The sequence below is a fragment of the Clarias gariepinus genome, chromosome 28 (genome assembly GCF_024256425.1).
Source record: "Clarias gariepinus isolate MV-2021 ecotype Netherlands chromosome 28, CGAR_prim_01v2, whole genome shotgun sequence".
NCBI classification, from domain to species: domain Eukaryota; kingdom Metazoa; phylum Chordata; class Actinopteri; order Siluriformes; family Clariidae; genus Clarias; species Clarias gariepinus.
The window spans coordinates 17,720,808-17,748,055 of NC_071127.1; the positions used below are offsets into that span (position 1 = coordinate 17,720,808).

Genomic DNA, 27,248 nt, shown 5'->3' on the forward strand with positions numbered 1-27,248 from the left:
TTCCCGCTCACCACACACATTCCAAGCAGTCCACACAGGGCCTCCATGTGACGAGATCTCCAACAAGAAGTGGGTCACCAGGACCTGAATGATGGGGAATGATCTCTGAGATGGTTCTCCTTTCAGCATTTTAGCTTATCTCAGTTTAGTTTTTGAATTCATTTTTAATTAAGGATATTAAATAATCTGAAACATGAGGTCAGAGATTTTGTGCTGTATGAGAGAAAAAAATGCGCAAAAATGGTTGCAATGGGTGTTACATGTGAGGAGATGGTAGTCACACAGATGTTTCTTTAACAGGTCCTCCAAGCCATCTTAAACTAAAATGATGCATCAGCATAAATGTTATTTGAGATTAAATTACGAATTACGGCTAGTCGATTCATATTGATCAGATAAGATCTGGCAACCTGGATATAACATGTGTAATTAGTGCAGGAATGTAATGTTCTATACTACACTCATATATAAACAAGATCTATTGTCAAAGCTGCTGTCATTGAAAATGAATCAGATATAAAAAAAAAATTAATAAAAGGCCATCAAAGAAATAATCACCTACGGGGTGATGTAATGTGGCCGGGTGCATTCCGGCATGGATTAAGTTTTATTTTCCTCCTACAGCAATTTGAAGATAATCATAATTTTTATGTATTTATTTAATTATTTAATTACATTCAAAATAAAACACAATATTTACACTGTATTGTTATATTTAATGTAAGACAGGTAAGTTTCTATTATATCTGTATTTAACACTCTTTGATAAGAAAACTGTTACATGGCACTGACATTGAAGACTCTTTCCAAAAATGTTACATTCGGTTTCTTATTTATAATTATTTATGTTGACTGCCTGTTGCACAACTCCAATAGAGTATAAACTCCATCCATCCATCCATCTAGGAACCTCTTTAGTCTAACTAGGGACCATGGAGGCCAATGGTGACTACTGTATTTATTCCAATTTTTACAACTATGGTAGGATCTGAGGTCAACATTCACACGCACATTCACACACTACTGATAATTTGGGAACGCAAGTTATCCTGATCTACATGTATTTACAGTAGACTGTGGAAGGAAACCTCGCTTAGGCTGGAATAGGCTAACTGGCATTCCCAAATTGCCCATAGGGTGTGAATATTGACCGGTGGTCCTAACACGGTTGTGAAAATGGTAATAAATACAGTAGTCGCCATTTTTGGAGGTCTTAATATGCCCAAAAAGGCTTAGCATGGCACAGGGACTTTACAGGAGATTGCATAAACACTTGCATGTATAAATGCAAAACCCGTTATACATTTAGATTTCATTGATTTGAACAACTTTTGCTCTGCATGTCATAAGCCCTACTGAATATGAAATCAGATATTTTGGGTCGTTTATACCTTTACGCAAAATACCCTTCAGCTCTCAATTCTGTAATTGTGCTGTGCCACTTGTGTGTGTGTCTTAATGGCAGCAGCTTCCAACCTGTGTGCTGATTTCATGAGTTTTTGAACATGTTAAGAACCCTGCAATGGAACCCCGAATGCTAAAAGAAATACAGGTCCGTCTAAAAAAATTAGCATATTGTGATAAAGTTCATTATTTTCTGTAATGTACTGATAAACATTAGACTTTCATATATTTTAGATTCATTACACACAACTGAAGTAGTTCAAGCCTTTTTTTGTTTTAATATTGATGATTTTGGCATACAGCTCATGAAAACCCCAAATTCCTATCTCAAAAAATTAGCATATCATGAAAAGGTTCTCTCAACGAGCTATTAACCAAATCATCTGAATCAACTAATTAACTCTAAACACCTGCAAAAGATTCCTGAGGCTTTTAAAAACTCCCAGCCTGGTTCATTACTCAAAAAGGCAATCATGGGTAAGACTGCCGACCTGACTGCTGTCCAGAAGGCCATCATTGACACCCTCAAGCAAGAGGGTAAGACACAAAAAGAAATTTCTGAACGAATAGGCTGTTCCCAGAGTGCTGTATCAAGGCACCTCAGTGGGAAGTCTGTGGGAAGGAAAAAGTGTGGCAGAAAACGCTGCACAACGAGAAGAGGTGACCGGACCTTGAGGAAGATTGTGGAGAAGGACTGATTCCAGACCTTGGGAGACCTGCAGAAGCAGTGGACTGAGTCTGGAGTAGAAACATCCAGAGCCACCGTGTACAGGCGTGTGCAGGAAATGGGCTACAGGTGCCGCATTCCCCAGGTCAAGCCACTTTTGAACCAGAAACAGCGGCAGAAGCGCCTGACCTGGGCTACATAGAAGCAGCACTGGACTGTTGCTCAGTGGTCCAAAGTACTTTTTTCCAGATGAAAGCAAATTTTGCATGTCATTCGGAAATCAAGGTGCCAGAGTCTGGAGGAAGACTGGGGAGAGGGAAATGCCAAAATGCCTGAAGTCCAGTGTCAAGTACCCACAGTCAGTGATGGTCTGGGGTGCCATGTGAGCTGCTGGTGTTGGTCCGCTGTGTTTTATCAAGGGCAGGGTCAATGCAGCTAGCCATCAGGAGATTTTGAAGCACTTCATGCTTCCATCTGCTGAAAATCTTTATGAAGATGAAGATTTCATTTTTCAGCACGACCTGGCACCTGCTCACAGTGCCAAACCACTGGTAAATGGTTTACTGACCATGGTATTACTGTGCTCAATTGGCCTGCCAACTCTCCTGACCTAAACCCCATAGAGAATCTCTGGGATATTGTAAAGAGAAAGTTGAGAGACGCAAAACCCAACACTCTGGATGAGCTTAAGGCCGCTATCGAAGCATCCTGGGCCTCCATAACACCTCAGCAGTGCCACAGGCTGATTGCCTCCATGCCACGCCCCATTGAAGCAGTCATTTCTGCAAAAGGATTCCCGACCAAGTATTGAGTGCATAACTGAACATAATTATTTTAAGGTTGACTTTTCTCTTTTCTTTTATTGGTCGGATGAAATATGCTAATTTTTTTAAATAGAAATTTTGGGTTTTCATGAGCTGTATGCCAAAATCATTAATATTAAAACAATAAAAGGCTTGAACTACTTCAGTTGTGTGTAATGAATCTAAAATATATGAAAGTCTAATGTTTATCAGTACATTACAGAAAATAATGAACTTTATCACAATATGCTAATTTTTTTAGAAGGACCTATAATCCCTTGAAGAACAATAGGGCGCTTCACATGACATCAGCACTATTGTACTGTAGCTATGATGTCATAGTGCCTGGGCTCTAAAAAGAGTAAACACAGTTATACTGGTAACTGTATCTGGTGATATGCTTTAATAATAATAACAATTAGCTATAATGTTCCCATGGGGGGGGGGAGGGAGGGGGGTAATTGATTCAGATTAATGAACATAGCTGTAGCTTGAAAATTACAAAAATAGTGTCTGTTAAAGAAAACGTCATGTGCTGTTAGCTCCGCGCACTTCTTCATAGCATTTTCTTAAACAGTCGCCTTTTTTTTTACATTTCTAATTAGCACATTCGAGCAACAAATTTGAAAAAAAAAAAAACTAAACAAACACATGGTTTATTTACCCAAATAGGAACATAGCTAATAGCTAAATATATAGTCAGTTTTATAGATTTAACACCCAAACATGGATGTATGTCGATTAATCTAAAGCAAAAGACCCTAAATGCTGAAAGAAGAAAAAAAAAATCCTTAGAAGAACAATAGAGCCCTTTACATGACATCAGTACAATCAGGGCATCAGCTCGAGCATAGCTGTGACGTCATAGTGCTGATGTCAGTGCATGGGCCCAAAAAAAAAAAGATTAAACACAATTATGCTGGTATTTGCCTGATTAATCAACATACATCCATGTTCGGGTGTAAAATAAATGAATGATATCTATAACTATAAATAACTGACTGTATAGTTGGTGTTCAGGTAAAAATAAACCAAGGTTCGGGATTTCCCACTTTGTAGCCCGAACGCGCTAATCGGAAATTACAAAAAATGGCGGCTGTTTAAGAAAACGTCATGTGCTTCCATTGGCTCCGCCCACTTCTTGTTTAACCCTCCTATTGTGTTTCTGTTCAGTCCGGGTTGAGCGAGTGTGTGTGTATGAGTGTAAGAGAGATAGAAAGAGAGAGCTGGCGGACTTCTGGATCTGAACCTCAGATTAATCAACGCGTAAACCCCGGAAACGGCTAAAACCCCGCATCATATATTAACACCCGGAAGTGTTTTTCATTCTTTTTTTTTTTAAAGAAATACTGTCGCGTAGTAACGCCGCCGAATGAAGCCGACGTGGAGGAGGAGACGTAAACACTGCTGCTGCTTTTAAAGTTTTTCTTTAGAAACTTTCAGAGAAAATGGCTCAGGATTCCGGAGCGCGGCGTTTCACACTCGTCTGGCCCTGAACACCTCCAGAGTTTGGTGTTTACAAACAAACAAACAAAACAAGAAAAACAAGTGTGTTTTTGTGCCTGTTTTGGGGAGAACAGTACTTTGCTCTCGAGTTCACACCCTGTTTTTGCGCCTCGTACCTGCGTTTGGCGGAAGTGAGTACCGTTATACGCAACACACACACACACACACACACACACACACACTTTCAGTCTCTCTCTCTCTCTCACACACACGCAGCTGTCTCACTCTCTAAGAAACTTTGTAGCTAGAGAAAGGTGTGTGTTGTGTTATAATGTCTCTCTCTCTCCCTCACACACACACACACAGGGCCTGTTTAAAGGGACAGAGTTCAGTTTTTATGATCTGTTTCCTCTACTTCCGGGTTAGAGGGGTTAAGGGTTAGGGTTCATAGAGAAAAAAACTAAAACTAACCGCTAGGTCCGTTACCATGGCAACGTGCAACAACTTGAGGTTAGCTTGCCTGGAGCATCATGTTGTCAGTAAGGGTGTGTCACTTAATAAGAGCTCTGAGTTGTCTAAGTGCTTCATCCTGCACGTGTGGTCAATCTGGAGAAACATTAAGGTGTGTGTATACACACACACACACACACACACACACACACACACACATTGTGTAAATGAAAGAGAGGTTTTGTCTGTACAAGTCTTGATGATATCTTTACCTTTCATACATCAGAGGACCCGAAACCAGTCACGTTTTCTGTCTCTGTTCATTTAGATTTTAATTAAATCTTAGATAAAAATTTTAATTTTACTCAAAATTGAATAAAACTTTCGGCTTTTATTCGTCTAGTATAAAAGTATACAGTGTAAAACTTGCATGTTACATAATCTTGTCCTTGTTCTTTAGAATCAATGCCATCGTTTCACCTCACTCCATTCTCTCAATTATTTTCACTTTTGCCTCCATCGTTATTGCTTGGCTTAGCTTTGCTTAGCAGTACCAGCTTCATCGCCGCTGCTTTCCCGGCTGCTTCCAGACGTCCTGGGATGCACGTGATGTGTGGTACACCAGACACCCGATCTAACTTTCGTGATTGGACGTTTGCAAACGCTTGTTTTTGTCCTCGAAAGTTCGTAACTCGAATGTTTGTATGTAGGGGACTCGCTGTACTTGGTGGGTATTTACTTTAAGTTAAATCTGCGCCATGATTGAAATCACAATGTCAAGTTATGAGCAGGTACGTACGTGCCAGATTACGTCACAGCATCACGCAAAACTGGCCGGACAGAATTTTTTTAATGAAACCTTACATATCTTACTTAGATAAGCTGGATATTTTTACTGGGTTTAATTCATAGTTTCAGTTTTGCTGAAATAACAGCACCGAAGTGGTATAAGTGAATTTTAATGCGCTGGAGTCGTTTTAAGACAAAACTTTATCTTTATTCGATCTACATTTTTCGATTTTTCATCTGGGATTCACTCTCCGAATACTGAACAGAGAGTGTATTTGGGTGACAACAAAAGAATAACAACTCGGTGTAAGATACTCAACCTTACAAGATATTATTTCTTTGTATTAATAAGTTAATGAGTTCTTCCGTACAGAAAGACAGACAGACATGTATGTGGGCTTCAACCTGAAATAATAATAATAATATTACTGATTACATTAAAGCTGATTAAATTTTTAGCTTGAACTTTTTAAAGCATTTCTACAAACTCTTTAACCATCAACGACGAAGTACTTTAGCTGGTCATATTTGTCGTATTAGAAAGAAGGACGCCAAAAACATGGAGCAAACCTACTTGGGGAGATTCGTGATTCTTAACTGTATCTTTTTTTCCCCCGTCTCTAGTGTATACAGACTTCAGCGGGATACAGTATGTCTGTATATTAAATTATCGAACGCATGGGTTCTGAACCTTTTTCAACTTTAAGGCCATAAAAAAAGCATGAGTGGTTTCATTAAAACGATAAAAAAATGTCCATGTCCCTCTGACATCGCTTTTTGAACTGTTGAATCGACTAAACAAACATCTGGTTTTGTATGTCTGTAGAGTAAAGTGTACATAAAGGGGCTTGTTCTCTGAGACAGAGCTCTTTGTGCTTTCCCACCTTCCCTGGAGCGCGAACCTGCATACAGACACCAGCATGGGTCCTGGTTCATCTGAGAAAGAGCACATGATAGTGCAATGTCTTAGAGACGCGCAGCAAATGAGCGAGACATCAGTAAATTATTCGGAAAAAGAGCGCCCAGTCCGGAAAAACCTGTAAGGACTAAAAATCCCCTTAATTTTATAATAAGATTTTTATTCAAATAGCAAATATTTGCTTGTTCGTTATTCACCATTAGGAACAGCCACACAATCCTGATCTCATTCTCCTCATTTGTAGGTTAAATTGAACTGTCTATAGATATTTAAATATATATTTAATCTAATATAATTCAGTGAAACCTTGGATTGCGAGTAACTTGGTCTACAAGGGTTTTTTGCAAGACGAGCAACGTTTTTAAAAATACATTTTAACTTGTTAAACAAGCGAGGTCTTGACTCTGTAAAACGTATATGCTTTGTCTGCCGAGTGTCACGTGATCACAACCGAGCCAATGGTTCTTCTCTCTCTCTCTCTCTCGTGCTACAGGATTGTGGGTAATCATCTCCCATTCACAGTCAGATGCGTCTCTCATATAGTCTACATCCATGCACGTGCGTGTGTGTACTGTTTTTACCATAACATTGTGAGCATGTGTGTGCACACTGTTTACTATAATATTGTGACCACGTGCATGTTTGTGCGAGCATAAAGCATTTTTTTTATTTATTTTGTGTCCAAGTGTAATGAATGTTTTTCTAGTAACTGTACTGCAACAATGGCCTGTGTGAAGAAAAAGATTTAAAAGGCTGTAGCAGTGCAGGAGATGAATCTGTTTGACAATGCAATGCCTCTTCCTCTTTTTCGTCTCACACCAGTCATGGTTCAAGTGCAGGTTAATTTGTTTTATTTTTAATTTATATTTTGATCTCCATTATTAATTATTTTAATATAAATATTTTTGGGCCGTGGAACAAATTATTAGCGTTTCAAATATTTCTTACTGGGAAATTCGCTTAGATATACAAATGCTTTGGATTACAAGCAGGTTTCTAGAAAACAAATTATATTTTCAGATCTTCCCATAAAAACTCATAACTGTCGACGTAACTGTAATAATGTGTCATGATTTGTAGATAATAGATGATGTGTGATTCCATACACAATATAAATACAGTTTCATGACCTTGATAAAAAAAGGAAAGGAAAAAAAAAAAGTCATACCTTGAAAGTTTTATAATTTGGCTTTATAAACCGGCTTTATAACTGAATTGAACACAGGTAATAAAGTGTAGTAGTTTTGCTCACTTAAAAACCAAGCATAGCATTTAAACTGTAGAATATCATCTAGGCTGTGTTACTGATATAAAAATTTACTTCAGGTCATTTATACAAGATGCAGAATAGGACTGAAACAGGAGAAAATTCACCACAGAGTTCATCACGTAAAACCCTTCTGTCCATCAGAAGTATTCTTTTTAGGAACTTATTTTATTCTTTTGACACTTATTAAACAAGTAAAGCCAAATGTACTTTTAAAGTTCTTGAAAAAATGAAATCCTAAAATTACTTATCTAGTTTTAATATCGAATAACTAAAACTAAAAAAGAAAGAAAGTAACAATAACTTTAATTACAAGAGTTTTATCATTTCTAAACAAACTTGGCAAATCATTCACTCCTACCACATGGGAGGCCAGGGTGTGAATAGTTTTGAGCATACACCTGTATGAGTTTTAAAAAACGGTGACACTGTACCATGGTTTCTCTTTTTTTATTTTTTATACATTCTACACATCTGACACTCGCGACTTTGGAGACTAATCCACGCTCATGGTGTTTGTCTGGCGTAAGAGGATTTTAAGGCTAATTTGTGGTGAAAATGGCAGATCAGAGGCTTTCGAACGCACGTGACTTTTGCTAATGCGATAAAAATGCATTTCTGTTGGACACCTCGAAAACTTGTACATTGTTGTAGTTAAGACTGATCAGTCACTGGTGCATCTTTATTATAAATGTAATAAATCATAAAAAACAATCATTTTGTAATCAGGATACACGAATCATCACACAAAAGAATCGTGATTCATAACTAAATCTATTTTTTCCCCTCATCATTAATACTTAACTCTATTGCTGTTGACTACAGAGTGAATATAAATTAAGCCTAGTTTTAAAATTCCACAAAAGGATCAAATTAGATTTCACGCAAAGAAATATTAAAACATTTATTTTTTTGCTTTATCGTATATACAGTACTGTAACCAACGGCAAAGATTAGAGCTGGAGTGTTTTGAAACTTGAAATTTTTTCATATAAATAAACTGACTTTTTTTTTTCTGGAACGTACCAGTAAGGCAAAAGAATTTGGTGTCGACGGGTTTAACGGCAAAGTATTTCAGTAAGGAAAAAAATACAGTTTTACATTTAGTAGTTGTTAAAGAATGCGTTCATTGGAATCGGTTCATGCTCAGTATTTCGGTAGAGGATAAGGAAAAATAATATCATCATAGCGTCTCTGTCATTCTTAACAAGTCCAGGGTTTCCACTTGACTCACTCTCATGCATATCTTTTTTTGCAAACCCAGACAGCTTAAACTATTGAAAGTTAAAATTAGACACTAAATATTAGAATGCGTTTTTCAATCCCTCGGTTTCACTTCTCCTTCAAACGTGACGTTTCAGTGTTTATGTAAATGAGCTGCTGCCGAAACCACGCCCCCTTCGGAGAACTGCAGGGCCAAGCAACAAGCCGGGAATGGGAATTTTTTACATAAGGTCACATCAGAAAGGGGAAAAAAATCTAAATGGCTAATGCTAAAATGAAAAATCAGACTGGAGGGCCAAATGTATGCCAAACAAATGACAAAACGTGATCTTTGTGCACGTTCGCTAAGTCCATATTGAAAGTTCTTACAAACATTCACAGAGAAAGGTCAGTGAACAACAGAGCGATATGAGCAAGAGACAAAGATTGAGCGAATTATAACCTAATTGATAATGTTTATAGTGTACACATGGAGTTGCTGCAAACTACTTTATATATAATTTATATGGCCTTGTGCAGAGTTAACAAAGTGAAAATGAAGTGTTTCTTATGGCATGGTCACAGTCTGGAGAAAGAAACTTTGCTACAAGTGAAGCCCTTGTGTGCGTGTCTGTCCATTCCTTCAATAAAATCTATACAGTTATATATAGTGTGAGTGATCACCTCAGAGACTCGTTCAGCTGGACTTCGTACAACCTAGCAGCAGAGATAGAAAAGAGATCACAGTGAGGCAGAAACCCCGTGATGCGGCGTCACACACAGCTTTCTGATGAACCTTGAAGTGTAAAGTCTGCTCGGCTAATGATTAGGAATCTTAAAGGAGCAGCTTGATTGTTTAAAGATCTGACGTTCTGTCGTCCTGATTTGTTGTTTATTGCTACTTGCAGTCCTGCTGCCCTGTTCCTTTATCATAATGGTGAAGACACCAGGAGCAGCCTGAGTACATCAGTATGCTATGATATTGCTATTATCATTAGCAAACACAAGACCTTCAAAGGGTATAAGGCCATCTTCCAAGATATTGGTATCTCTGTTTCAACAGTGCACAATGTAATTAAGAGGTTTTTGCCAAGCATGGGACTGTCAAGAGCCTTCCAGGACTTGGGGGAAAATTGACGAGAGAACTCTCCGAAGGTTGGTGCGAATTGTGGTTGGAAAAAAAACAAAAACAAAAAAACACCTCGTCTAACATCCAAAGATATAAAGTCCAACCTGGAAGAGTCTGGGGTGAAGGTTTCAAAAGCCGCACACGAAACCAAGCAAGGCTTCATGGACGAAGGCCAAGATCTTTGCCAAAGAGTATCTGGACAAACCACAATCTTTCTGAGAAAATGTTTTGTGGACAGATGAAACATAAAGCTTCTTTTGGCAACGAACACCAAAAGTTTGTTTACAGGCGGCGCATTGAAGCTTATAAGGAAAAGAACGCCATACCAACAGCGAAGCATGGTGGAGGATCTGTAATGCCGTGAGGCTGCTTCGCTGCTGTGTCTGGTACTGGAGGCCTTAAACGTACCACAAATCATGAAATCAGAGAATTACCAAGAGGCTTTGTAGTGAAATGTCCTACCTAGTGTAAGAAAACTAGAGTCGGTTTGAGTCGAAAATCATGGGTCCCAAAGGACACATCAAAAAGCACGCAGGAATGGTTAAAAAGGGGAAAAAAAAGGGGCTGTTTTAAGATCAGGAGTCTTGATCTTGATTCCATTGAAAACCTTTGGGGTGAGCTAAAATCTGCCATTGGGGGGAAAAAGAAGCCTGCAAACGATCAAGAGCTTGAACAAATTGCAAAGTAAGAGTAGGAGAAAATACCAGCAAAGAAATGCAAGAAGCTCATAAATGACTACAAGAAACGTTGCTGTTAAAGTGTGAAAGTGCAATCAAAAATCATGCTGTTTTTTTCTGCATGCAAGTTAAACAATGTTTGGACCCCCAATAAAAAAAATCCTGATTTATATAATGTTGGTACGTACAAAAAGCCTATCTTGTTTGACTGATCTTCTCGTCCTAATCTCTTAGTAACTGTTTACACAATTCTAGATTATTTCATCACCCTGACTGACTTCTCCATTGGACTCTGTATCTGTGTCCGAGTGATGGGGGCGGTTTCCTGCTGGTTTACAGCGAGTGATGATTACGCCGTCTTTGCAAAATGTGGTCGTTGGTTTTGCTTCCTTCTCTCTGAAAACCTGCACGCTGGTGTGAAAGCCTGTAATGAACCACAATGCGGTTTGATGCTCAAATCTGATTGGTCAGAATGATGGTGTGCGTTCTTCTAACAGTACGGCTCAGAAATTACAAGCGGTGTTTGAGTCGAAGCGGGGCTTGCGAGGAAACTTCTTGTGAAAAAAGGCATGGCTCTGGTGTACTGAGAGAACTTTCTACCATGATGGTATACAAGCACTAGTGAAACTCCAACACTATTAATAGATAGATTTAAATAACATGTCAAGACAACATATATTAAAGGAGTATTCAGTGTTGGCACCCGTGTTTTTGTCACAACATTACACAACATTATCAGTTAATAATAATTAATCAGTTAAATTCTCATCTGATATTATTTTTAATTACTGTTGACATCGGATTAAATCAGGCTCTGTACGATTCATCACAGATAATTAAACCTGCTAGAAAACCGAACAGTTTCCTGAACCTATCATTCCATATCGAAGATTTCCTGAAATACAATAACGTGAGTTGTTACATCATAGTCAGACGGCTAATGAAGATAATCCAACGATATTTGTTTAATTATATAGATGTACAAAAGCAGATACGGCAATATGATTAATTTTTTATTTTTTTTTACTTTGCATAGCTACATTACCATGGAAGTGACTAATGCTAATATGCATGCACATCTACACTATGCAAAGTACTGTGCAAAAGTCTTTTCTCTTTTCTCATATATTAAATTAAATGGTGTAAATTAAATTACAAAGTGACCGGCTGCATAGATACAATTTAAAAATAATTGGTTGTTTATGTAAAAACCTCGGCAGCAACCTCATTTTCCCTCTCGTCTGTTCCAAGCACTCAGCGTTATTCAGCTGTTCCTGATCATCTGTCATCATCTGCACCTGTTTCTCACTGGGTCATGCCTTAGGTTAGATTTTTTTTTTTATGCTTGAATGATTCATAGGTCATTATGTGGCGTAACAGACAAAAACATTCCTCTGTAACTGCTCAGGTACAGGGACTGGACTGAAACTGAAAGCCAACAAAAGTCTTTCAGGAAGCTAGGAGAACTTCCTTAAGACTACATTAAAAATACAAAAAAGTCTGGATATTTGGAAGTAAGTTGTGATGAAATGAGGGCGGCTCAATAGGTTTGCACAGTACTGTATGACTGAGAGTTGAACCAGGAAGTAAGATATAGTTGATTTTTTTTTATTTGAAGAATCTGAATGATATATAGAACATGAATAAAAAACAGTTGATTAACTTTTATTTCCATTTGGATGTGATTCCTGTCGAGACACGCGGTTGGCCAAGATGGCTAGTAGGTGGAGCTTCATGGACATGTGCAGGAATCATTCAAATGTTGGAGCCAACTTCATCATAAGAGTTCAAATCCTTAAAAAGAAACAAACAAAATGACCTCCTGCACGTTTCAATTGACGAGATCAAAGGTGTCATGTGGGTGCAGGCTTTTATTCGAGCCAAACAGGAGCCAAACCTGTTTAATAGTTGTTCTTGGCTTTGACTAGGTGCGGCTTGTGCCTGGTTGGAATGAAAACCTGCACACACACGCACACACACACCGGCCCTTTTTCGAGAGGATTTGACATCTCTGGTAAAGATCAGTCTGACTTTTTTTTTTTTTTTTTTTTTTTACAGATTGGTTGCCGGCTTGGAGATCCACATGTATATTCTTTTGAATAAATACACAGTAATTATCCATAAAAATGAGAAAGAATTAGAAAAACTATCCATGCTAAATTTAGCTGTGCCACTGTGACCACTGGAACATTTGCTTCCTTGTTTCACACCTGGACCTCATCGAGGCTGTTGCGTCATCATTGCTAAATCTCTATCTCTCTTTCCCTAAAGCAGAAGTTTTTTTTTTTTTTTTTTTGCCTGCCCAAGTTAACAAAATAAGAGCTCTCTTATAGGAAATGGTGGATGTAGTGCCAAGTTGCGACACACACTTGTACACAATCAAGCATGGCTTTCCCTCACCCTCACTCCTACCAGAATCTCACATGCTGAGCATGCACATCCTGTTTGCGTAATTATCTGATTGGGAAGGTGTCTAACATCATGAACCAAATAAATAAATAAATAAACTGGGTAAGCGCGCTTTGAATATTAGATCGACTCGTTCATCTTTTTTCGTGACTGCTACAAATGCTTGATACGGAAACTTCTAGTTCTATTAGATTAGATGAACTTGTGGAGAGTCAGAGACAGGACTCGTCTCTTCTTCTTTTTATGTGTTTTTTTTTGTAGTGGTGTCTTCAGGTAGTGTTAATTTGGTCACCGAAAACAATGACGAGTAAAGTTTTTCCTGTGACTAAGACGAGACGTTACGGATAAGATTGGGTATCGCTTTTTTTTTCGATACCAGTGCCAAATCGATACTTTTAAAACAATACCGGTGCCTAAACCGATACTTTACAAAAGCCACAAAATGATGGTGGATGACTCAAGAATACATTTTTATTGAACAAAAAATGTAAAAAAAAATTCTCCTTAGTCAAATTAGCCTTCTTTGCAATGGTAAATGGGGTCACTGGGGTAACTATGGCTTTCCAGCTACTATTATTAGCTGGAAAGCCATAATTATCAACAGAATCCCTGTTACATTAGTATTTTACAAATCATTTGACCATTTGTTAGCATGAATGCAAGATTTACATTTTGCAATTAACATTACTTTAGCCTATGACTAACCTGCGGAAAGGCTGCTGTCGTCATTATAATCTATGGACCCCTTTTTGCTACGGTTGGTACGACTGGGGCTGGGCTCATCCACACCGATAGTGCCAGCTGTTGTCTTCAAGCTGTCAATCACGGTGCATTCCTCTGCTTTTAAGTTTAACTGTGTGCGCGCTCAAATGTTTCATTAGATTTTACGTGTTTCCCCCTTTACTGCTGTAAAACATTTGCTGCACGTCGCGGTGTCGGAATCCTTTCTTGTGAAATATAGCCATACGTTCAACCGTTTAGTTTTAGGCATTTTAACGAAAGTTGTTTAATTTAGCAAGCTAAGATAGCAGTAGACCCCCTGCTGCCGTTAGAGCAAGTGTAACGTTAGTTGCTGCATTTACGCGCATCTCGGATGGTCTCATTGTCTGATGATTTGTGCTTTAAATTTTTTAATCTAATCTAATAAACTTTTAATCTACAAAAATAAAATCGACAGTAACATACGGCAACAATGTTTTGTATTTGTATTATTAAAGCTTCCCGAAGTTCTCAAGATTTTTCTAATTAAGGAAATAATAAATTTTTTCGATTATTTCTGACCCCCTATGAATATAGTATTAAAATTTTACTAGCGATCATGTGTGTTGATGAATCTGATGCTTATTACAACTGCGTCATTCAATCGACAGTTCAGGCATTTAAGGGGGCATCGAAATGAGGCACCAAAATTTGTGTTCTGTTTCGGTCCGGTACATACCAGTTATATACACTCCCGTTTAAAAGTTTGGGGTCACTTTCTAACTCCATGATGGTTTCTGATTTTTATTTCTTTCTACATTGTAAAGGAATGCGGAAGGCGTCCAAAAAAATGCATTAATCTCCTTTGAACAGTTAATGGTAAGATGTATCTGCTACTTCTGCTCTGTAAAGACTTTATAACACGGGTCACGGCATATCAAATTCAAATCAAAATCAAATTCAAATTTTATTTGTCACGTACACAGTCATACACAGTACGATATGTAGTGAAATGCTTACACGACTGCCAGTGACCTTAAAAATAAAAGCTTAAACATAAGCGATAAATATGAATAAAAGAAATACGTTAGAAGATAAAATTAACTAATAAAATATACTGTAAAAGTAAAATATACTGTAATACAAGAAATATGGTAGAAAATGAAATTAACTAGTAAAATATACAGTACAAAGTAAAATAAAATAAAATAAATCAGGAGTAGTTTGTGTACGTGTTGACAGGATGTTACAAACTCGGTCATCTTTACCTCTTCGTCATCACAGCAGTATTACTCTGGCAAAAGTATGAAAGTAAAGATGATATTTATAAAAAAGCTTTATTTTTCCCTACTTGATTGTAGTAATATTGGAGGGGAAACACTGGGGGCACACAATCGCTGGGAAAAATACCACAAACCTGAAGAGACGCATCAGGGCATACCATAATAATCACCCAGTTTTACAGCCTCTTAGTGGTAATTGTTACCACGTGATTTAATTTATAGTAAAACTATTGCCAAACACAATAAGCTAATAGGTTAGCAGATGATTGTGTATATTGATGTTATAGTGTAAATTCATATATATATATAGGGGTTAGACAATGAAACTGAGACGCCTGGTTTTAGACGACAATAATTCATTAGTATGGTGTAGGGCCTCTGTTTGCAGCCAATACAGCATCATTTCATCTTGGGAATGACAGATACAAGTCCTGCACCATGTCCAAAGGGGTTTTGAGCCATGCTTCTTGCAGAATAGTGGGGTCACTACATGATGCTGGTGGAAGAATACGTTCCCTAACTCGCTCCCCCAAAACACCGCAAAGTGGCTCAGTAATATTTAGATCTGGAAACTGTTCAGGCCATCGGAGATGTTCAACTTCACTTTCATGTTCATCAAACTACTCTGTCACCAGTCTTGCTGTGTTATATCACCCTGATACACGGCACCGCCTTCAGGATACAATGTTTGAAACATTGGGTGCACATGGTCCTCCAGAATGGTTCGGGAGTCCTTGGCAGTGACGCGCCCATCTAGCACAAGTATTGGGCCTTCACTGATCCACCCCCATGCCTCACTCTGGGCATGCAACAGTCTGGGTGGTACGCTTCTTTGGGCTTCTCCACACCATAATTTCCTCGAATGTGGAAAAGACAGTGAAGGTGGACTCGTCAGAGAACAATACATGTTTTACATCGTCCACAGCCCAAGATTTTCACTCACCATTGAACCCGACGTTTGGCATTGGCACGAGTTTGGCTCTAGCAGCCCCGCCATGTGCATTGAACCTGTAAAGCTCCCGGCAAACAGTTTTGGTGGAAACAGGGGAGTTGAGGTGCACATTAATTCTGTAGTGAGTTGGGCAGCTGTGGTTTTATGTTTTTTGGATCCATCCGGGTTAGCACCCGGAAGTCCCTTTCAGACAGCTTCCTCTTGCGTCCACAGTTACTCCTGTTGGATGTGGTTTGTCTTTTTTGGTGGTATGCTGACATTACCCTGGATACCGTGGCTCTTGATGCATCACAAAGACTTGCTGTCTTGGTCACAGATGCGCCAGCAAGACGCGCACCAACAATTTGTCCTCTTTTGGACTCTGATATGTCACCCATAATGTTGTGTGCATTGCAATATTTTAAGCAAAACTCTGCTATTAACTCTGCTAATTAAATTTTCACACTCTGCACATTCCACCAGTAAGAGCAATCAATTAAGATTGGCCACCAGGCTGGTCGAATTCAGCCATGAAACCTCTAAAACTAAATTGGCCAGTGTTTCAGTTTTATTGTCCATATATAAAAAATTTCAATAATATATTTATTAATAAAATAATAATTATAAAAAAAAAATATATATATAGATTTAGGTTCCTCTGACTAAAACTGGACTAAAATGTCCAGACTTTTAGTCGACTAAAACAAAAATAGGATAAGATTGACTAAATAGGATAAAAACTAACAAGAACATTTATTCCAGGACTGAGACTAAGACCAAAATTTAAAATAGCTGACAAAATTAACATTGCGTTCGGGTCTAGGTCATGTCTTTATAGGGTTCAAAATTAAAAACGGATATTAAGGATGTGGGGGAAAAAATAGATGGATCACGATTCCTGGCCTTGTATGTCGATTCATGCATCGCAAAATAAAATTTTAAAATAATTTAATACATTTATAATAGAGATGCACCAGACAGTCAGAAAGTGGACATAACCGATTCTGTGCTGCGTCCACGAGTTTATGAGGGCTGCAAAAGAAACACCTTTTTATGGCCTTACGATATTTCTTCGAAAAATACAAAAACATTTTTCAAAGCCTCCGATCGGCCATTTTCTCTGCGAATCAATTAGTTTTGAAACCTACTCATTACAAACGCTAACACGGTCTCAAAACACTTGCTTCAGAACCTGCATGTGCCCGGGTTAGAAGCTGCTCGGGCCACGTGCACACACTTGTTTAACACCCGCTCAAGACTTTTGGAGGCATTTGAATTAAAATTAACATACAAATTACACTGTTTCTTTATAAACTTACAAGTGGTACTTTTTGAACTATTCACACTATTTATTTTAATAGAAATAATAATTATTTCCATGACTAAGTGCTTCTCAGTAAAAATATACTAAGCTACTAGGCTTAGGACTTTAAATGATGGTCTTTGGAATCACTGACCTCATATGTGCCGTCCGCTCCAGAGCTAGTCTCAATAGTTGATGATTAACTAATCTTCTACATTTTATTACTAACAGCAGGCTTCTAGTTACTCTCTTAATGATTGATGATGTAGAAAGGCTGTATGGAGAAGGCAAAGACCTGACGGATCAGACAGCTCGGGGCAAAGGGCATGGGATACCAACGGGGTGTCGACCAAATACACTGTACAGGCTAGCATACCTCCATCATTGACTGTAGGCAATTAGGAAACATCAATCAGGCTATGAAGCATGTTTTTGCTTAAAGAAACCAGTGTACCCTCAGGAAACCCACTAAGCACGGGGAGAACATGGGAACATGGAAACATCTACTCACACAGAGCGGAGGGCGAGATTCAATTCCAACTCTTAACCTTGGAGTTATGAGGCGACATCGCCAAACTCCAAGCCTTGCAATTTTACTTCCAAAAAGTCTACATTGTGGAAGATGAAACATTTTGCCTTAACAAAGACCTGGTTGTCTCGTTGTAAACGATTCCTTCATCCATATACCATCAGTCAGACTGAACGAAAGCTGCGAACTCGACAAAAGAATGTCCTGAGGAAATGAGAGATGAAGGCGAACAAATGAATCAGACCTACTTGAAACAAAGTTTGCACCCCCCTTAAATACCACCATAATAAAGCCCTCAGGACTTTCTGGATAAGAGTCTACCAGCATAGCATGTCTTTATCTGGCAGTTTGATTCCACTGTTTTGCTAAATCATTAGTGAGCTGATCTTCTGCACACACTCCCATCTCTTCAGGTTGTTCCACAGGGAGTTGATTTGAGTTCGATTCGGGCTCTAACGGCGCCATTCTTTAATCTTTTGCCATCATCCTATTCCTCTTGTTATTATTGTTATTGTGATCTTTATCTGTCCAACAGAGGCCTGCTTGATTTGCGTCAGAATAGTTGGGGATTTGGAGCTATCCATGATTCCTTTTATCTTGATTAATCAATTCAACCTATTTTATTTGTATAGTGCTTTTAAGAAATGAGTATGAAATGTGTGAGAAAATACTGTATGTATAAATCAAAATAATCAAGACTATTTAGCTACATGGCATGATGCTCCCACCACCATGCTTCACCATGGATGTGCTGTTCTTTGGGACATAAGCTGCTTCAGCTTTAGTTTAGGTTTGGGTGGAAAGTTTGGGAATGTTCATTGCATTCTTGATGCATGAAAAGCGGCATATTTAATAATTATGTTCAAAAAGTTTTGCGTCACAGTTTGGAGTGTACTTGGATGATCTTGTTTTTTTTGTTCACCATGACAAAGGGCTTCCACCTTGCCAACTCTATCTTATATCCCGAAACAAATGAGACATACAGGAAGTGATCAGCACTCCCCAGATATTGCTGCAGCTCTTTTAAAGTTGCTGTAGGTTTCCTGACTTTTATAATTTCTGGAGGGATTTCCAGTTCTTCATGTCCACAGGGTGATGATAATGATGATGATGACCTTTCCAAGGAACAGTTCTGTAGAAAAGTCTTAGTCGTTTCCTCATATTTTGCTTCCAAAAAAACAAGCATTCCTACTTGTATGACTAATGTAGGCATGAGAAACAGTTCTCCAGGCTTCCTGAAGCAACTTCTTTGCCTTTCATTTTCGGTCCAGTCCCTGTACCTAAACAGCCTTAGAGGAATGTTTTATTATCCTATGAATCATTTAAGCATAAAAAACCCATACTAACCGGTGATTAGTACGCTGTTGATGCTGAATAATGCTGAGTGGTTGGAACAGACGAAACGGGAAATGCTGCTGAGGTTGTTACAGTTTTTTAAATGGTATATTTTGGCACTTTGCAGCCTGTCACAGTAAAACATGTGTTCTCATTTCTTTAATTTTATCCAATATCAATTAGTTTAATTTATTATGAGGAAATAAGGGAGGGCTTAATAATCTGAGCCCGTATTCACAAACCTTCTTTAGCTTAAAAGTTGCTCCTAGTGACAAAATTCCTAGAATTATGACGTTTTCTTAGAATTTCCCCTTAAATTTAGGACTAAATCTTAGTAACGATAAAAATGATTCGTGAAACATCTTAGCCCTAAAAACAGCCCTTAAAATCAAAATTAGGAGTAGAGAGAAGGACTTTTAAGAGTTTTCTGTAGCAGAGGACAAAATGGCTGAAAGAAGAAATATTCTCCAAACACTAAACATGAAAGTAAACACTGCTCTTTTGTCCTTTCATCTGTATTGTCTGTATAGGATTATTGGCTACATACCCTCCATAAATGCTAAATCGAGTCCTGCAATCATGTAAACTGGTAAAAAGCCAAGCTATTTTGCTCCCATCAATCTAAAATGAATTAGAAGTAATAAAATCAGTATGGTAAACTTAAATATAGTAACTACTGTGTGGAAATTGGTTGTTTTAAAAGTACAAACATTTTCAACATTTGAGTGTTTTAATTAACTTTCAGAAATTTATATTAAGATATACAATATTTTTTTTATATACAAGCATTATGATCTCATTGTCTATAATATTATCATATAATCTATTTTCACAAAAAGTGCGTTTCAAGGCCTTTACAGAGGTCAGAGGTTATTTTCATCCTTGAATTGATGCAACGGGATCGACCACACCTCCTAACTAAGATAAAAGTTTTTGTACTTTCCTTACTCAGAGTTGCTCTAAGATGTTTCCTAAATCACTTTTAGTCTAGGACTCCCAGCTAGGACTTTTTAAGCTAAGATAGGAGCTCTCTGAAAGAATTCTAAAAAGCTTTGTGTATACAGGCCCTGATCTGTTTACATCTCCTGAGTGATCCACTTTAATGAATAAATCCTACACAAGCAGGTAATGAGAATTTATCATATTAATGCCAGCGGTATTGTAATTACTCTGTAATGTGATCTTATCTTGTATTAATATTATTTTTATGTTACACAACCCTTTCATTCTCTACAGGGGTGTGTAAACTTTATACCTACTTCCCTATTTGAAACCGATCCATCACGACGGACATTAATGAGCGCATTATGTGTAAATTTACACAAAGCCAGGACTTATCTACAATACGAAGTGGGTTTTTATGAATGTTCAATTTCCTGGGTAAACACACCAGTGAAGGAATGATTTCTAAACAAACAACCCGGCAGAAACGATGTCCAGCTGATCTGTGTTAATCAGTTTGTTCTGATTGTCCTTATCGCCTGAGCATGGTGCATCGCGCCTCATGATCCGTCCACGTGAAAGCGTGCGCCGGATTTCGCCCGTGAAACACTGAGACCCAGCCGGTGTGTTATCTGTAACCTGAACTCTAGTGAGCTAGTTTGCACAAGCAAAAACATCTGTTCCACCGATCAAAGTCCACTTTGCCAGACCGTAAAAGAGTCGTAGCTCGCTTATCTTTAGAGATTAACAGAAGAAGAAGAAGAAAAAAAAAAAGAAACAGCTTCGTAAGGGCGAGTGCGGTATGTGGCGTTTCACCTTCCTGTAAAAGAAATGAGCGAACGCTAAACACACATTTCAACCAGTCTGTCCGAGCGCTTCAGCACACTGAGGATACTCGCCACGTGTCTTTTTTGCGCTAGTGACCGTTTATTTAACCAATAACCCTGAACAACGTGAGTTAGTGTGTCCCGGGCGTGAACGGGATGAGAATCCGTCGCTCTTTCAGCTGAACCCTGAGGTGTCTCTGAGGAGGAACCCAGTATTTTCACGTGTGTTTGGTTTACGGCGTGTTCTGCACCTGACGGGACAGTGTGTCCTCGGCGCACTCCTGCCCCCTTCATCTCCGTCTGTGTTCATCACACGCTGCTCACATCTACACTCGCCGTCCACATGGCTTTCTCCTTCTCATTTTTGTCTGTCTCTCTGTCTCCTTCATTCTGGCTCTTTTCTGGCTCTGTCTTTCTTTCTGCCACTCGTCCTCTCTCCCTCACTGTCTTGCTCTTTCGTCTCTCTCTTTGTCTCCAGCCGCTGTCTGTCTGTCTGTCTGTTTTTGTCCCTCTCTGAGTCTCTACCTCCACCTCGGTTTCTCTGTTTCTCTGTTTGTCTGTGTTTCTGCCAATCCCTCTTTGGCCATTTATGTCTCTTCCCTGTCTTTCTCCTACTTTCTCTCATGCTCCGTCTCTCATTCTGACAGAGTACGTTTCTGGCCCTTTTTGTCTCCCTCGTTCTCAGTTTCCTTGTCTCTGTCTTCCTCCATTTCTCTCTCTTTCTTACGTCATGTTTCTCTGTGTGTCTCGCCTTCTCTCAATATCTCTATCTGTCTCTCTTATACCTCGGTCTCTCTCTCTCCGCTTCTCTGCACCCTCTCTCTCTGTGTCTCTCTCTTTCACTCAGCCTGTCTCTGTCTCCCATTCATTCTGCCTGTCTGTCCCTCTCTCCGTCTCTCTTTCATTCAAGCTGTCTGTCACTTTCTGCCTCTATCCCTATCTCTGCCTCTGTCTTTCTCTCTTTCACTCAGCCTGTCTTTGTCTCTCCCTGCTTCTTTCTCTCTTTTTCTCCCCACCCCCTCTCTCCCACCTCCCCCTGGTAGCAGGTAACACTGGGTCTATTGTGCAGCAGTTTTCAGTGACAGTGTCCACGCTGTCATGGCGACTCGCAGATCGCATTGAGAGTTGAGGTGTGTAACAGCGCCGGCGTCCTGTCGGCTCAGTCTGTGCCAGGACAACAGGAGCTCAGGTGATCATCTGGCACGCCTCATAATGAGGGAAGGGACCAAACCTAACATCCTAGCCATCCTTAAAAAAATAAATAAAGTCCCTCTTCCCAGTAATCAACTCCCACGTGTTTCCTGTGGAGCACCGAACGACACTTAGACACTCCGCTGTAGCGCTGAGGGCGGCGCTGTTCTCGTTTCACTCCAGATCACAGACTCTCCACGAACTGAAGTTTTCAGTGATTTGTCACGTCTATCAAATTTCTTTCATTTTCTTTGTATATATAAAAAGTCAATCGAGTCATGTAGACGTTTGCTGTTTAGTTTTTTTTATGTTGCACGTGTATGAGACTTTTGTCGAGTATTTTATTGTGTTGTGTAAGTAATTCCCAGTTCTGTAAACATAATTATAGCTCTGCAGTGTGTGGGTGTGTGTGTGGTTTTCAGCACCTGTGTTGCTCATGTTTATATGGGTGTATTTGTTAAAACATCATGCTCATTATGATGCGTCATGCAGACATCAGTGTAATGAGTTTAATTATAGCAACAGTGATTATTAAAGCAGTATCTCTTCAGTACCAAAAAAAGTTATTTGACCTTATTTAAGGAGGCGCTTATTAGAGGAGGTGGGAATTGGCTCTGTGACTAGCGAGAAAATCACGAGTCATCAGTCACAAACTGGAGGTGTTGTGTTTCTTTTTCTATCTGAAGCAGCCTATGAGAGATGACCCTGTTTCAGGCTTGTTGCCAGGTTGGGTACTTTTCATCGTATGGAGCTAACAAAAGGGTACATTCACTTAACCAGTCTGAAGAAACTCGGATCTGATTAAAAAAAACAATTATAATTTTTTTTCACCCTATTGTAAGACGGAACAGATTTTTTTTTTTAGGGCTGTGTGAACATACAAATCTTCCTCCAAGGTGGTTCCGGGGATAGTTCGGAGCCCAATTATGAACCAGGATTATCACGACCAACTAAAAGTTTTTTAGAAAAGAAAAAATTAACTCGATATACACTGGGCATCTCAAACTTTTTCTAATAACGATAAAGCCAGGAGAACTGCTCACAAAGCCATGTTGAAATTCATCACTAGTATTTTATTGCCGCTAGCATTTTTTTGTTTTGTTTTGCCGCTAGCATTGCTCTGGGCATTGCCGTTAAAGTCGAGATGTACAATCCAGTGACGTGATGATGTGACTCTCTAACCCATGGAAAAAAAAACAACAACTACTTTTTAAGAGGTTGAACCTATTGAACCGGCTCTGGTACCGTACCAGATGTGAACTAGCACCCTGGGAAAGGACTATCCGAATCTGAGGCACTTTCGTATGTGATTCTAGATGTCGTGATCAGAATTCATGTGACATTTTGTCTCTGCGCATGCATTGGGTACGATGACGTCATCAGTCAGCAACCGGCAGCAGAGGGATTTTATCAGCTGAAGCGAGCGGCGCCTGACTTTCTTTCTTCCTCTGGACCTTAAACAAACAAAACCCCATAACGGCTTGCTGTCGTCCACTCCCAAGCATGTTTTAGCTAAAATCGCATGCGTTGTTTAAAATGAATCAGCGATCACAGGGTTAGTTTTAATCCAGATGTGCGTATTCGTGTGCGTACGCGTTTTAATCCAGATGTGCGTATTCGTGCCAAGGCAGGGGTAGATCAGTGGTTACGGTGTTTAGCTATTAATCCGAAAGGTCCCAGGTTCAAACCCCAGCACCACCAAGCTGCGAGATTAAAATGTAAGTTACCGAGGCCATAAAAGTAAACGAGCTCACAGACGCCCCTGGTTTGGCTGTAGAGCCGTGATTAATGTGGGACTAAGTACCTCTCATCCCTCCCCTCTGGGAGAGCTCAACCAATCAGCTCTCTCTAGAAGAAGAGAGCATCACCTGGGAATCGAACTCGCGATCTCCGCATGACCGGACAAGCACTTTACCAATGCGCCACTCGGAGGCCATAAATGTGAACGTTTAAGAAGTTGGATGCATCCACTTTCGAGTCAGATTAAAGTAATTTATAATTATGAGTGTAAACTGTCATGACTTCTGATTTGATAAAAAAAAAAATTAACAATGTGGCCTATGATGTGAACACAGCCTAAAATGTGTGCGGTCATAAATAATTGCTTACATTTTAGTGGAAATAAAATCCTTGCACTTTTTTCACCCATTTCTTGAATTAGAGTCAGAAGGTATCAGCACTGCCAGAGGGGGATTTGTCAGTCTGATCTGGCAACCGTGGTAAGCAAAGGAAAGTCTTCAAGAGACAATTCGAGGGAGTGAAAATATGTCTATTTTTTATTTTTATTTAAACTCCTTTACTCCTCATCATTAGTTCAATAGTCTGTTAGTGTGTGCTAGGACTTGAAAATATCATGAACACCAATGAAGAAGAATCCTGGAATGCAAGGTTTCACTCGTGTCTTGTTCGGAAATTTTACGTACGTTACTCCACACTGGCGATATGACACGATTATATTTCTGTACTGATAAATTATTACAGAGCTTCTACAGCGATATCGTGTTTATTTGGATAGCTGATACCTTTTTTTTTTTTTTGGAAGCATTATGGGTTTCAAGTCGTCTGTCTATCAGAACATGCATCCACCTGGGATTCTCGTCATTGCAATATCTTAAAAACGTGCGTTTTTAGAGTTCGTAGGATATGTGAGGAATTATAATCATAATCAACTAATAATGTAATGTATTTCCTTCGAGATCTGTCTATATCATTCTCATTCTCAAAAGCTCAACATGTCCATGTATAGAGCCATTTGTCCGTCACGAGTATGATACCTTAGCAATGATTTATACAGAATTATCACCAGACCTCTCAGAAGAGTCGATTTAGATTTTGGAGTTGCTCCAGATAGGCCAAAATTCACTGCAAGTTTTTTTTTTTTTTTTTTAGTAGCTTCCTTCCTGTTTCAGGAGGGGGAGGAAGGGGAAGAGGGAGGAGGAGGCATCCCTGTCATTTTCTGCTCGTTGTCTTATTAAAAAAAAGATTTTCGAATGCGTGGAGGATGTGAACACGAACACATCCTCACTCAAAATGTGAAATAATAATAATAATAAAAAAAAAATGGCTCAGTGTTCGTAAAGCAATCGCAGCGATTGAGCAATGAGCGTTCTGCAAAGCTGGATTTACAGCACACTTCCATCCCTACGAGGAACAGAAAGATATTGTATTATAAGGAACTCATAACCTTTTAATGTCAGGAGTATCACGTTCAGGTTCTTTCACAATCCCTTTGTTAGAGGCCTTTCTTAAAGCTTTGCTACTACTGAACCTAGCCGCTAGCTCCGAAGAGCTAGGAAGCGCACTCTTGTGTTAATCCGATGTCTGTCTGTCTCTCTTGTCTCTTTCCAGATGTTGTTCAGGCTGAGCGAGTGGTTCTGGAACGAGCGCCTGTGGTTTCCAGCCGGTTTGGGATGGGCTGACCTGCGGGATCGCAATGGTCTCGTCTATCCCAAAGGTTCTGACCTCTGGGTTACGTTTCCCATAGCCGTTGTCTTCCTCATCATACGCCAGATATTCGAGAGGTTTGTCCAGACCAACATCTTCAGCCCAAATCCGCATCGTTGTCTCATGAGTTTAATTAATGATTAAACCCATGATGAAGCAACCCTTGCTTCACGCGTACTCATACACGCACGCTAGGCTTCTAATTCACACTAAATTTGAAACTAAGCGGGAAAAAAAATCAATTCCGTGACGCGTGGAATTCTTTTGTGAGGCAAATCATGTAGCATTGCATTGACTAAATGTATATATGTTCGCAGGTTGCTAACCTTTGTGTTAGCATTTTATGCAGGATTTAGTGAATTAGCACCATGGGTTTTAGGAATGTTAGCAAGAAGAAAACGGACCCCCTTTTAGTTTCGTTTTTAAAGGAGCCGTTGCCAAAAGGAATCATAAGTTAAGGTTAAGTGATGTTTAATGTCTATTTATTTCATATTTTACTTCATGTTCCTTTTTTAATTAAATGTTTTGATTGTTTTTATATGCGGAAATATCTTTTTTTTTTTTTTTTTTTTTTTTGGAAATTGGTAATATTTTTCGGCATTTTGCAATATAAAAAACTCGCCCCTTCTGAGCTGATTAAATTTGTACGCCAAGGTATCGTTTTTTTAAAACTTTTTAAAATTATTATTATTTTTACACCACGAATATACTGTATAATTTGGAAAAACTATACAAGTGTTAGTAATCATTGTGAACTTGTAGGACAGTGGCAGTTCGTCTCGCCTCAATGATGGGCGTGAAGGAGAAGGTGAGAGTCCGGGCAGCGCCCAATCCAACACTGGAGTCGTACTTCTGCACCACAAGTAAACATCCAGAACAGGTATTTCATACATCATTCTGCATAATTGCTAATAAGGAAACTTTCTGCTGTTGCTTTCTTATTTATGGAAGGAGTCTCCATCCAGCATCATGGCTTTGTTCAGACAAAAACTCTTAAACCGGTTCTTTTAAGTTTTCCATTACAGCAGAAAAACTACTTTTTGTTCACCTTGACAAGCTGCATTTTTCCTAACATGAGATCAAACATGTCATGATGCGTCGCACAACATTAACACCGTTGATTAGTTTCCTGTATCATCATGTCATCTTCGTCATGTTTTATTGCTCATATAGCAAAAAAGCCCAACCTAAGACGAGCTTGACGTTACCTTTCTCTCTTTTCAGATGATAATTTCTTAAATGTTTTCACTTATTTCATAAAGAAGCAATAAGAACATTTATATTGTGAAATTAGTAAACATGCCTGTGAATCTTATTTTCGGTTTATATTTGATAATTGAGTTGATAATTGCTAAGATGGTTGTTTTTTTTAATTTTTTTAACTTTTTCCTCTTTCCTTTTTTTTTTTTTACTCTGTCCAGAGTGTGGTGGAGAGTTTAAGTAAACAGACAGGCTATTCCCAGCAACAGGTGCAGAGGTGGTTCAGGCGACGGCGCAACCAGGAGCGACCCAACCAGCTGAAGAAGTTCAGGGAAGCGAGGTACATGCAAAACATGCTCACGCAGGACAGGCTCACACAAATGAACACAGGATTTACATAC

General features: G+C 39.0%; 1 protein-coding gene across 1 annotated transcript in view; it reads left to right on the forward strand.

The window, feature by feature from the left end:
* Window positions 1-4,040: 4,040 nt before the first annotated feature.
* The window catches only part of cers2a (ceramide synthase 2a), a 33,690-nt gene continuing 10,482 nt past the window's right edge, over window positions 4,041-27,248 (forward strand). Inside the window, exons 1-4 of the mRNA XM_053490033.1 lie at window positions 4,041-4,511; window positions 25,552-25,724; window positions 26,410-26,527; window positions 27,069-27,187. Of these exons, the coding sequence (XP_053346008.1) occupies window positions 25,552-25,724; window positions 26,410-26,527; window positions 27,069-27,187 (410 nt within the window). The 5' untranslated portion in view covers window positions 4,041-4,511. The remainder of the gene's footprint in view (window positions 4,512-25,551; window positions 25,725-26,409; window positions 26,528-27,068; window positions 27,188-27,248) is intronic.